This window comes from Oxyura jamaicensis, chromosome 3, assembly GCF_011077185.1.
Source record: "Oxyura jamaicensis isolate SHBP4307 breed ruddy duck chromosome 3, BPBGC_Ojam_1.0, whole genome shotgun sequence".
Taxonomy (NCBI): Eukaryota; Metazoa; Chordata; class Aves; order Anseriformes; family Anatidae; genus Oxyura; species Oxyura jamaicensis.
Window position 1 is genome coordinate 92,776,165 of NC_048895.1, and position 12,026 is coordinate 92,788,190.

Below are 12,026 nucleotides of genomic sequence, written 5' to 3' on the forward strand. Positions count from 1 at the left end.
ATAATTTACAAGAGGTGAGGATTTGCCCTGTCACCTTGTTTGGGTAGTTCTATAAATTAAATTATTGAGATCGCTGTAATAGGTGTGGGTTGATGTTTGGGTGTTATTTTTTTTTTCCTTTAAGGATTGGTGTTCACATGAAATAACATCCTTCTGATATTTTAGGTGATGAAGTTGTAATAATTCAAGATAAACTGGAAGGCATTAAAGCGAGGTACAAAGACATTACAAAATTGAGCTCTGACGTGTCCAAGACCTTAGAGCAGGCTCTGCAGCTTGCAGGTCAACTACACTCAACCCATGAGGAGCTCTGCAAATGGCTCGATAAAGTGGAAGTGGAGTTACTGTCATATGAAACTCAAATACCAAAGGGTGAAGAATTAAGCCAAGCACAAGAAAGACAAAAAGTAGGTTTTAGAACCTGTGAATTATTTATTGCCGAATGATTCAACTACGTTTTGTGTTAACTTCTGTTTGGCAGGAAGTTGTTTTGTGAATAACTAATTTGGCATCAGATCATCTGACTAAATGTAGTAGTTAAGAATTGAACTCACTTTCCAGAGTCATCTGTTATAATCACTTACGAAACTGGGCTGAGATTTATTTTTAGCACAGAAGCACAACATTTCCTTTTTGTTCGAGCAGCTACCTAATCCTGGGAAAACTCCTAAATTGTCAAACAAAGTTATTTTAGTTCTTTAGTTATGACATGGATAAAATCCTAAAAAGTATTAAAAAAGACAGCATTTAAATATATTACTATTTTTGTTTATCAATAAGTTTTTTTTTTAATGTAGTTTGGATAGTTTTGAGAGAAAAAAAGCTAAAAAAAATCCATTAGATTTCTGATATATATATTTATATAAAGAAAATAAATGAATCAGTTTCCTATAAAGGAAAATGTTGTTCCTGAAGGATTGTATGATGATTTGACTGGAACGTAATCCAGTCATTGCTCATTTCAGGAATCACTTGAATTCATCATATTTTGCTTCATTTCCTGCTTTTGGTGGTGATTTAGTTCTTTATGGAGTTTCAGGGTGCAAAGAATATGTGTTAGTTTTATTTTATTGGGTTGCTTCATTAAGTAGTAACAACTCTAATAAATTCCAGAGAATTTCAGAGTATCACATTGACTGGAGAAATGTTTTTAGGATTATTCTATAGAAACTTTCAAGCATCACTCACTTTTCTGTCAAACAACTGACAAGTATCAAAAAGCTCATAAAACTGAGCTGAAAATAATTGTGCTAATTTATCCCTTTGGTGTGCCTGGAACACATTTCAGTTCTCAACACGGTAGTTGAGAGAATAAAAACCATGTGCAAGCTGTGTGTGTGTTCAGCTCATGTGCTGGCACATTTACTTTAAATGGCCTTTTTCAGGAGCTGAAAAAAGAAGCAAAGAACAACAAAGCTTTAGTGGACACCCTGAATGAAGTCGGCAGTGCCTTCCTGGAGCTGGTGCCATGGAGGGCCAGAGAGGGGCTCGACAAGATGATAACAGAGGACAACGAGCGATACAGATTAGTGAGTGACACAATCTTGCAGAAGGTGGAGGAGATTGACGCTGCCATCCTGAGATCCCAGCAGGTACTGAAAACTGGGTTTTGGGCCATAATAAATTGTCTCTGGCAACGTGTACCTGAACAAAAGATGTCCTTTAATAGCATTGCCAAACATTCGTTGTGCTCGAGCAGCAAAAGGCCTGTTTGAATGGAATGTGACTCCGCTGTAAAGGTATGCATGCCAGAATGTATGCTGGTGTGATCATCTGACTTTTGTTGACACAAACCTCAGTCCTGTAGCTAATACTGCTCTAACTATCCTGTGGCTTCTTAAGTGGGAGTTTGCTTGAGTAAGAAGTGAATGGCTCATATCTTTCACAGATCAGGTTGTGTTAAGGAAAATATAGTCCAGTTCCCCAGCAAATCTTCCTGGATGCAACACTGAGATCGCTAATGTTGCCATACCTTCAAGCATCATTTGACTGTCTAGCTCCTCAGTACTTTTGACAATTAAAAGCTGGATCATCTTATACCAAGCTGCATAGGAGAATTTAAATAATTGATTTTACTCATATCCACAACACTTTTCTTCTTGGGACACAAAAATTGAGTTATTAATTATATGAACGTTTCTAAACACACACAGATGTGTTTATATGGTACACTTTGAGAACTGCCACTCTAATTTCATCACTAAATAGTCCCATATTTAAGCTCCGTGCTTATAAAAGCATTGTGGAGACACAATTTCCCAGGGTCTGCCTACAGTTCAGGCATAAAAATATCTGGAGATTTTTCTCTCTCCTAATAGTTCCTGTAAATGGTTATAATGGGACAAGGAGAAAGCATGTGTGACACTTCCAAAGTTTGTTGAAAGCCAACTGAAAGATGCTGGCAGTAACTCAGATCTCCTTATTATCGAGGTTAAAAATAACCTCATGCTTAACTTTCTAAGGGGTATGCTATGAATATTATCTCATCTCATTAAACTATACCCTCAAAAATGAAGGGTGGTTTTCTGGTGAGTAATGAGGTGAGATAGAAGAGTGGATGTTGGCTCTCCTTCAACCTTACCAAATTGTGTGAGTGCGTTGCATCCCCTAGCACCAGTTCAGCCGATTCAGAAACAGACATGGAAAGGTCCAGAGCTGCTGCTCCACTAGCTGGTGTTGTGAGGGCATCTCGCACCCTACTACTGCATCCCCTAACCTCCACTTCAGCCCAACTCATACCACCCCGGTATACTCCCATGTACTATATCCCAAGTGGCTTAACGTGTTTCCAGTGAAGGACAAGCTGCATTCCATTTTGCTCAAATATAGACCATGCATAATAAAAAATATTTTTGGAGAAGCTGATGCTTTGTAAGCTTACCCTGCAGCTACTTCAGTACCTGTGCTGTTAAAAATTTCTGGGTGGAGGACAAAGCCACCAAGAATGTGAGGGTTCAGAGGAACTAGAGTGGTTTTTCTGATAGACGTTACTGGGCTAAGGTGACAAACGCAGGAAGCTATATGAACAGCTAAGCATAATGTTTCATGTTGTAAGCAGAGGCTTGAAAGCTTAATAAACTAATGCAAATTCTCCCAAATGGATAGAATTATTTAAGAGAGAAATCCTGCTGCATGTTTTCATCCTAATTTCTCAATACTGAAGGTACTGGTCAGTATCTTACGCCAGCGCAAAGGGTGCTGCAAGGAAACAGAAGGTCATATTCTGCAGTTGACTTGTTTTTTACTCAATAACAGCCACAAAGAATGCTTTACAAAACATTCAGAGAGCAAATCACAATGCTACCATACTCACAAGTCAGGCTTTCCTGGTTAGAAGAATAAGTACCACAATGAACTACGGTTGATTAACTGGGTAGGGGTGAACTAGATGATTGTATAGTGACGTAAGTGAAGTCATGGCTCAAAAATAACTCTGCCAGGCATAATGAAAAAAAATCTCTCCGAATTTTGGATGCAGAGAGCACCAATTTTGCACTTTTTGTTCCGTAATGTTATTTATATATGCACATTGCAGATTTGAAATCCTGTACCATCATCAGATGGAGTTTAGAGTCCAGTCCTTCCTCACTTCTATGGAATCTGGATGTTTCAGTGCCATGCCTTGATTTTATTATTTCCATTCAATATTTGATAAATATTACTGACATGCCCATCAATCTTTGATCTCAGCAAATCACACTGCAGTTAGTTTGTACCCCTAACACCTTTGACATCACGTTCATTTCCTTTAGTTGGGTCATAAATAGATGAGCTTCCAAAGAGCTTGGTTGTGAAATGCAGTTTCGAAAGTCAGGGTTTAAACACCATTGGTGCATGTGCTTTGTGCTAATGTTTACAGTGCTAATTGTTTCGGAACATACCTTTCTAGTGGGAAGTCACAATATTTAGGACAAAACTTACTTTCTTTTACTTTAAATGAGAAATGACATATGGCGAAAAAGAATGTTTGTGCTCTCTTTAATGTAACAAATGGATTAAATAAGGCTGAAAAAGATTGACTCATAAAGAAAGAAATCTCAGAACCGTTTCTTTTGTTTTTGCGTGACTCATAATTAACCACTAAGACAAGAGTGATTTAGTGGCTAAAGCAAACTCCAGCTCTGTTCCAGGAGCAACGCTGTCATGGTTCTATAGCCAAAAATGCACAGACCATCAGATTTAAAAGACAAGAGGGACTGAGTGTGGTCAGAAAGACTTCTGAACAAAGTGTGGTAGTCAACAACACAAGTAACAAGTTCTGACCTAAAATGTCCTAACAGACTTTTGGAATAACTCAGAGCCATATTAATCTTCATCTAATTGCAGCAGGGATCAGCGTTTTAGAAAAAAAAAGTAGTTAGTTCTTAGTAGTTTCTGTGATGACTGTTCTGTGTATCTGACCGTCCTGCATAATGTGGCTGAAGCTCAGAGCTTCCTCTCTTGAGTACTACAATGTGTATGTGCTAAGATGGGTGCCTATAAAAATGAATATAAGATCTAATACATGATTTTTATAAATTTTCTCAGTAAATTTTTACTTTTCAGCAGAATTAGATCCCCAGGTACTTCTTTTTCAGGATCTCTTTTCCAAATTAGTAAGAAAAAGATCCTCTAAATCCTCTAATTACCATAGTGCTTCAAGGTGATTTTTGAAACATTGAAGTGTTGACTAACAGGATTCGGAAGTTAATCTTTCAGTGAAAGGACTGGCTACACCCAAATGCCCCAAAGTATTTTCAGATTTAATCCATGGTCTAGAGTTAGATGAAATCCCGTCTTCTCTGAATTCAGCGGTTTTTTTTCATTGACTTAGTTGACTTGTGATTGTTTCACTTTAATCATTTAATATCAAAGCAGCTTTTAAGATTAAAAAGATACCATCAAACAGCTATTTCTTAGGGTAATTACAAAGGGGACTAGTAATAATAAATATAGAAAAAGCTGAATAAAGTTGAATAAAAAGAAACAATTCAGTTAAAATTATGAAATCATAACCCTTTTAATTTTCATGTGTCTGTTAAGAGAGCTGTGGGCTTTGGAAAAATACACTTCCATTGCTTTGTCATGCTTATGAATTAAGCTGATTTTATTACAATCCCTCAGAACCATTTTGGGCTTTGTATTTAATTTATATAGAAAACTCATATGGAAGGTGAAACGCTATCTTTCTACCAATTCAAAAGTATGCTTTTTAATCTCCGTAAAATTTTTTGAAACAGTCATTCTAATTTCACATATATAGAATCACCGAACTAATTCATGTCTCCCTCATTTAGTTTGATCAAGCAGCTGATGCTGAACTCGCCTGGCTTGGAGAAACAGAAAAGAAACTGATGTCTCTGGGTGATATTAGGCTTGAGCAAGACCAGACCACAGCTCAGCTACAAGTTCAAAAGGTAAAAGAAATGCATTTCCAACTGTCACGTTAATTATTGGCCAGCACGCTCTCCATCTAGAAAATGTACTAGCCTGATTTAATTTTCTGTCCATCATAATGCACTTCAAAAATAGTTTTTGCTCCATGTACTCTTATTCTTTATTGCTGACCAGTTCTTATTGTGTTTCAAGGCTTTTACCATGGAGATTTTGCGACACAAGGATACTATAGATGAACTTGTTAAATCTGGGGATAAGATAATGAACACATGCACTGAAGAAGAGAAACAGAACATAAAGGTAAAGTTCCATAAGTTTGCAGCTACAGTGGATGTGAAGACAATATATAAGTAGGAAAATTCCTATTATGTATCCTTTGAAAAACTGATGAAAAAGCATTCATTACATCTACTTCTAGTTTGAGGTTTGTAACACTAGAAGAAATGCTGTCATGTATCTCTATTCTTCCTTCAAGATGTTCAAAGAGCAAGCACTGTGTATTTACTTCATTGCCTGACACTACTTTGTAGCCCCATTTGTCTCTGGCGTGGTAAATAGTATTTTAGCCAATGAGATGATTGGGTGAGTAGTTATTAGTCAGCTGGGGTGATGCGTGTGGAATCTGGCTGTTTATCTGCCTCGCTTCTCTTGGGTCTGCGAAGCTCTGGCTGGGCGTGTGTATTTTTGTGCCCCATTCAATGGCTGGCACCTCAGTGTAAGTCTTTAGTTTCATTTCTGATGATTTCAGTGTGAGCCTTCTTCTTGTTTGCAAAGAATATTCCATCCTGTTGACTAACACAGCCAGTGAAAGGCGTTCTCTGCATTTGTTTGTATATACACACAGCGCCTGAGGTTGGGGGCTGACAGGACATGTAAACATATCTATACACATGCATACACACATGCAGATCTTTCCTACTGGCATTTTATAATAGATTTATTTTTTTGTGTTAAGTTGTGGATATGTTATGTGAATGATGTGCCTGGATATGTTACGTGAATTGGATCCTTCCAGTGACCAGCAGTACTTCACTAATTGTGCTCTGCTGCAGCATCTCCGAATAAATTTGATTTGCTCTTAAGTGAATTTAAAATAGATGAGCTGTTCAGGCTATATTAAAATATAGTCATAAGGGAGAGCAATTTTAGGTGGGCCTCTATTGGATATATGCATTAGTCAAAAATACTGTGCATCTGTGTGTTAGGCTGTTTTGTCCTTTGGATAGCATCTCTATACATGATTTACTTGCAAGACATAACAAATGAAACGATAGTTTGTTCTGCCAAAAAGTATTTTTTGCTTCACAGTCAATGGCTTATTTATATGTTTAGTTTCTCCAAGGCTAGTATTTACATGCATTGCTGCATGTTATATTTCATGGAAATGATAACATGGGCAGTCCTCCACAGGAAGAATGTGTAGCTAGTTGATACTTCTGTTATCATATCCCCAAACAGAGTTGGTTTGTAATGTTTAAACTCTGTAGTTCCATCATATTATTAATGACAACACATCCTCATTAATTAACTTATGATAACCTGGAAAATAATGTGGTTTCTGTGGAAAGTTTGTAAGCTACAAGCAGGACAGCATACCCTATTCTCTTGTCAGATTTTCAAAAATGAGATTTTTGTGCACTGTTCATGATGCCTTGATTCAGAAACGCTGTGGAAAACTTAGCTTCTGCCAAGTGCTGCTGAAGATGGGTGCCTTCTGTAAGGAATTGGGGCTACAACATGCAGTCAAATAATCCGCAGCTTAAATGGAAGTCCTGCGAATGGTGTTGTTTGTAAATATCAGACATTGTTAAATGTATTTTAATTAATTTGAAAGCACCCTGCCAAATTCAGATCTCCCACGATACTGATTCTTTCCTCTAAACACTCTGGTACTGTAGAAACACAATCAAAACTAAGATTTGGTTTGCTGCTGTTTGGTGCTATAATTATCAAAGACTGGTTAGAAATCAGGGTAATAGACATGTGGGAAGACAGACATTGCTATTTTTTTTGTTAATATTATTTTACAGAAAAAACTGGAAAGCCTGTTACAGAAATATGATACAGTCTGTCAAATGAACTCTGAGAGAAACCTTCAGCTGGAACGGGCTCAGTCTCTGGTTAATCAGTTCTGGGAGACTTATGAAGAGCTTTGGCCATGGTTAACTGAAACAGAAATGATCATCTCTCAGCTTCCTGCACCAGCCCTTGAATATGAAACTTTAAAGCAACAGCAAGAAGAGCATCGGGTAAGAATTTTGCTGTTTAAAAAAACACAAAACAAAAACAAAGTGTGAAAAGCTAAGTTGTTTTCTGCTTAGAGAACTGTGGAGTACTCTAGTGAGTACTTAAAACCCAGACAGTTATACTTCTATTGAAGAAAGTTATTTAAAACAATAATAGTAAATGCCTCTACTGTTTCCCAAACTCTGCACACAAGCAAGATTATCTAGGAAAGGCAGCAAACAACGTATAACCATAGAAGAGGTCTAAAGGGGAAAAAATGCCATTATAGTGACAGATCTGAGCATACAAAAGCTAATAGCTTAGAAATGTATTTAAAAGTAAGCACTATTAGAACCAAACCCATAAACAGAAAGAACGGAAATTGGATGATGAAGTAAGTACCAAAAAAAGGTAAGAGGAGACTACAGAAAGAACTAGAGTACCTGTTGTCAGCCTGCTGAAACTGAAATGCTGTCTGTGTGTACAATCTGTACACAAGTAAGCATGTATATTGACCTAATATATATATATAAATGGCATTTATTTTGTTGATATCCTGGGAACTAAAGACTGATAATTCCATGCCCAAGAATTCAGTGCTCTGGGTCCAGCCAACCCCATAACCATTTCTCACATAAAGTATGCTTGTTATGTAATAATTAAAAGAAATAATTGTTTAACATAACATCGCAAAACAGAGGGAATGTTGTTGTAGGCTGGCCTCCATATGGGCTGTCTTACACAGAGGAATAATCAATCAGCTGGGATAAAAATTCATAGGCTTCAGAGCTGGCTACTAGTATTACGTGGCATCAGGTTTATCCCACCAGTATTAAAAGCCTGCAGATTTTAGCACATGCAAAGCCCACATTCCTACTGGAAGTACCTGGCTCTCCTTTCAGAGCATAGAGTGACTACTTGTGGGGTTTTTTAATTTTAGCTGTTTCATTAAGTGATTCAGGGTAGATAGGGTGAAGCCTGGCTTCAAATTCCTGTTTACTCTGAGACCAGTGAATGAAAATGTGCCACTTTGATACACTGCTAAACACGGGGTTCACTCGTTTGTGTCCACAAAGAACAAACATTCTCTGCAAAGACTAGGTATGTAATAGGAGCTTTACAAACTATCATGATTAGTCACCATGAACCAAATCATGCTGCTTTACTTATAGGTTTGGTCCCCATCTACTTTAATCATTCTGCTTGCTTGAGAGGCCCTTCATCTGGGCTTGTATTTTTGCATTTTCCCTGGGCTATGCCATTAGCAGAGATTTGTTTAAGAAGAAGATTAATGTCTGGCAATTTTAACACGTAATCTGATCTGAAATGCTTGTTTACTGGAATTGTTTACCCAATTGTAGATCATGGCAAAGACCAGATCATTTGTGGTAATACTTAAAAAAAAAAAGTTCTGATACTAATATTTTTCTATATTCCCTTATATTTCATATGTATTCACTTATATTTATATTATCATGCAGTTAATTGGTTTGAATTTAGCTTTTGGCAGAGGGAAAGTATCAGCATCTAGGTTTGCACCTAGAAATGGGGACTCTGGGGATCTATTTGTGCACAAAAAGAAAATGCATAAGATGATTTACTAAAAACTTTCAAACTATTCTTGGTTTAGCGTTTTCCTCTTTTGTGCTAAGCAGTATTTTTCTTGGTTCAAGGCATACAAGTAGAATGCCCTTCTCAGTAAGTATCTGGAGACAATTTTTTTTTTTTTTCTTTTGTATTTTCATTGCTATTTCTTCATCAGGAGACAGTGGTTTGTCATGGTCAATGTCTGTTCAATCTTCCCAACCTCTCCTCTTCTAGGGAGGAGCAAGGAAGCAAGCCAGTAACAGGATTCCTTTTTAAGGGAAGGACCTCAGTTGAAGAGAAGAGGATTTATTTACACTGAGACTGATACAAGCCCTTTTCTGTGTCTTCATTAATTTAAACAAACCCTAAGCTAGGAGGAGCAGAGCATGTGCCTGCTCCAGCCTCTCGTGTTCCTGCACAGTGGCTTTAGACTAGAAATCAGTGGAGTTCACAGCACTGAGAGGGACAGTGCCTCAACAGACAGAGGGATTTTTCTGAAAAGGAAAGGATGAACGAAGCAAATAAATAAAGCCGGAGGGAAAGGTTGGGCTGCTCCTCCCCAAATCTTTCCCTTTTGTCACATCTATGGGTGCAAGTAAACAAAACCAAAATACATAGTCAAGTCAGAAGACAGAACGGTTGGTTACCTTGTGACCTTTCAGATCCACCAGTCTCTACCCAGTTTTCTGCAGCTTTGACTTATTTTGGTGGTGGATGATGAGAGTGAATAGGTAGATGAGATCAAATGTAATGCACATATTAATTTCTTGTTAAACTTTGTGTCCTCTAAGTAACAGCATTGTTGGGAAGACAGAGTGGTCTGGTGGCCAGAGGGGAGACCTGGTTGTCTGTTCTCTGCTGATCTACCTTCATTGTCCTCTGTCCTTTTCACTGGTTTCGTTGACCCTCTCTTCATGCTAGTTTCCTGTTCTTAAGTCAAGGAAAATTTGCATTAATATTCTTGTAATGTCAATACCTCTTTCTCTGACGCTCTTCAATGGAAGTCTTTGTGATAAGTAGCGAATAACAACATGAAAATGTATAAGCATAGTGGTGTTACGCAAATGTTTGGAATATGGTTGCCATTTCTGTCATTATAGCTTCTAAAAACGACGAGGAGTGTCTGTTGCCAGCATCATGTGCTTAGCTGGCACCTTGCATTCTACACGTAATGACAGCCCAACCGGAGGAGGGATATGCCCTGCTGGGCCTTGCCAGTGCATCTTTAATTGTGATGTTTCATGGCTGGCTAGCTCGGTGTTGGAAAGGGCGCCATCGCTGGCAGAGCAGTCATTAACTTTATTTGATGCTATTTGTGCTTTACATTAAGATGACGGGTATTTGTTTGGAATTTCTTGCCAGCTGGATGTGTTGGAAGTGCGGACAGCTGTAACGTGGTGGTGTAAGCATAAGAAACTGATAAGTTGTTTCGTTTGTTATAGCAACTGCGTGAGCTGATTGCTGAACACAAGCCTCATATAGATAAGATGAACAAAACCGGGCCTCAATTGCTGGAGCTGAGCCCAGGAGAAGGTTTTTCTATCCAAGAGAAATATGTGGCAGCTGACACCCTTTACAGTAAAATTAAGGAAGATGTCAAAAAGCGAGCTTTGGCGCTGGATGAAGCCATTTCTCAGTGTACCCAGGTATCAGTTTAAGTTTAAAGTATAATTGGATTCATTCAAGTGGAAAGATATACAGACATTATCATCTTATATGTATATACCAAGACTAAACTGCTGTTTTTTCTGGATTTTTCAACTGAATGGCCTGTGAATGTTCATATCACTGCTCATGGCACTGATTTTTTTTGAGGGGTTATAATTTTATATATTGGTCACTGTTATGATGATTCTGTTGCAGCTGAAAATGTTCCAGCTTCTCAATTTCAAAGGTTTTTGTTGGTGGTGTTTTTTTTTTTTTTTTTTTTTTTTTTTTTTAAAAAGGAACATTTAGCCTAGAAGTGTGGATTTTTAGTTTATTCTGTTTCTTCTTCTTACTGGTCTGTTACTAGCTGATGCTTTGTTAGTTGATATTGATGTCACTATTAATCACTTAGCTTACAGAAAGCTATATCTAGGACTTGGCAGCTTTAGTTACCGTCTTTTACCGATGGAACTAGGGGGTACTTCAGTGGTAATAGCATTTGCTCTTTATTGTAGACCCAACAGGAACTTAATGTAATATATGCCTGAACTGTTACATAAAAGTGTTGTGTGCAAAGTTAGACTTCACAAAATGTCACTGTAAGCAGAAAATTCAGATCAAGTCCCTGACAGCTGTGTATCTTAGGTTCATTGCTGTGGAATGAACCTTGATAGAGTATTGTTAGGTGTCAGATCCTAGAGACTACTAGATACTAGATTAATTGTTGGTATATCCTAACTGAATTAATTTTATTTGACAACAAATTCAGGGGGGAAAAAAAAACTCATCGAACTGTGTACATGAACACAAAAATCTGCATAGAATTACTGTGTTCTGTACTGCTGTTTTTAGGATAAGTTCCCCTCTAATTTTGTTGGCTGGAAATTAAGTGCTCTATTTCTGCTCAGGTCTAAAATATTAAATCAAGAAACAGACCTTAAGGTTCTCATTCTAATTCTAAGTCTGCATTCTAAATAATTGTCTTCATCGGTCATGGTACTTAACACTGTATTCCTAACCTCTATAGACAAAATCTAAGAAGATAAGGGGAAAAGGTGACATCAGATGTCATCTTATTTTCAGCCTGGTTATAGACATCATTATATTGTACTTTCAGTCGTTCCAAACAACCTTCTTATTTACACCTCTGAAAGAAGCCTGATTATGTAGATTCAGTGTTTTTCTTTATC

At 37.5% G+C, this 12,026-nt stretch overlaps 1 protein-coding gene across 12 annotated transcripts in view; it reads left to right on the plus strand.

Moving 5' to 3' along the window:
- DST (dystonin) overlaps positions 1 to 12,026 on the plus strand; it is a 296,284-nt gene that overhangs the window by 235,804 nt on the left and 48,454 nt on the right. For all 12 annotated transcript variants that reach the window (XM_035322484.1, XM_035322491.1, XM_035322490.1 and 9 more), the window contains 6 exons: positions 166 to 407; positions 1,386 to 1,592; positions 5,277 to 5,396; positions 5,569 to 5,676; positions 7,407 to 7,625; positions 10,632 to 10,835. In XM_035322484.1, the coding sequence (XP_035178375.1) occupies positions 166 to 407; positions 1,386 to 1,592; positions 5,277 to 5,396; positions 5,569 to 5,676; positions 7,407 to 7,625; positions 10,632 to 10,835 (1,100 nt within the window). The remainder of the gene's footprint in view (positions 1 to 165; positions 408 to 1,385; positions 1,593 to 5,276; positions 5,397 to 5,568; positions 5,677 to 7,406; positions 7,626 to 10,631; positions 10,836 to 12,026) is intronic.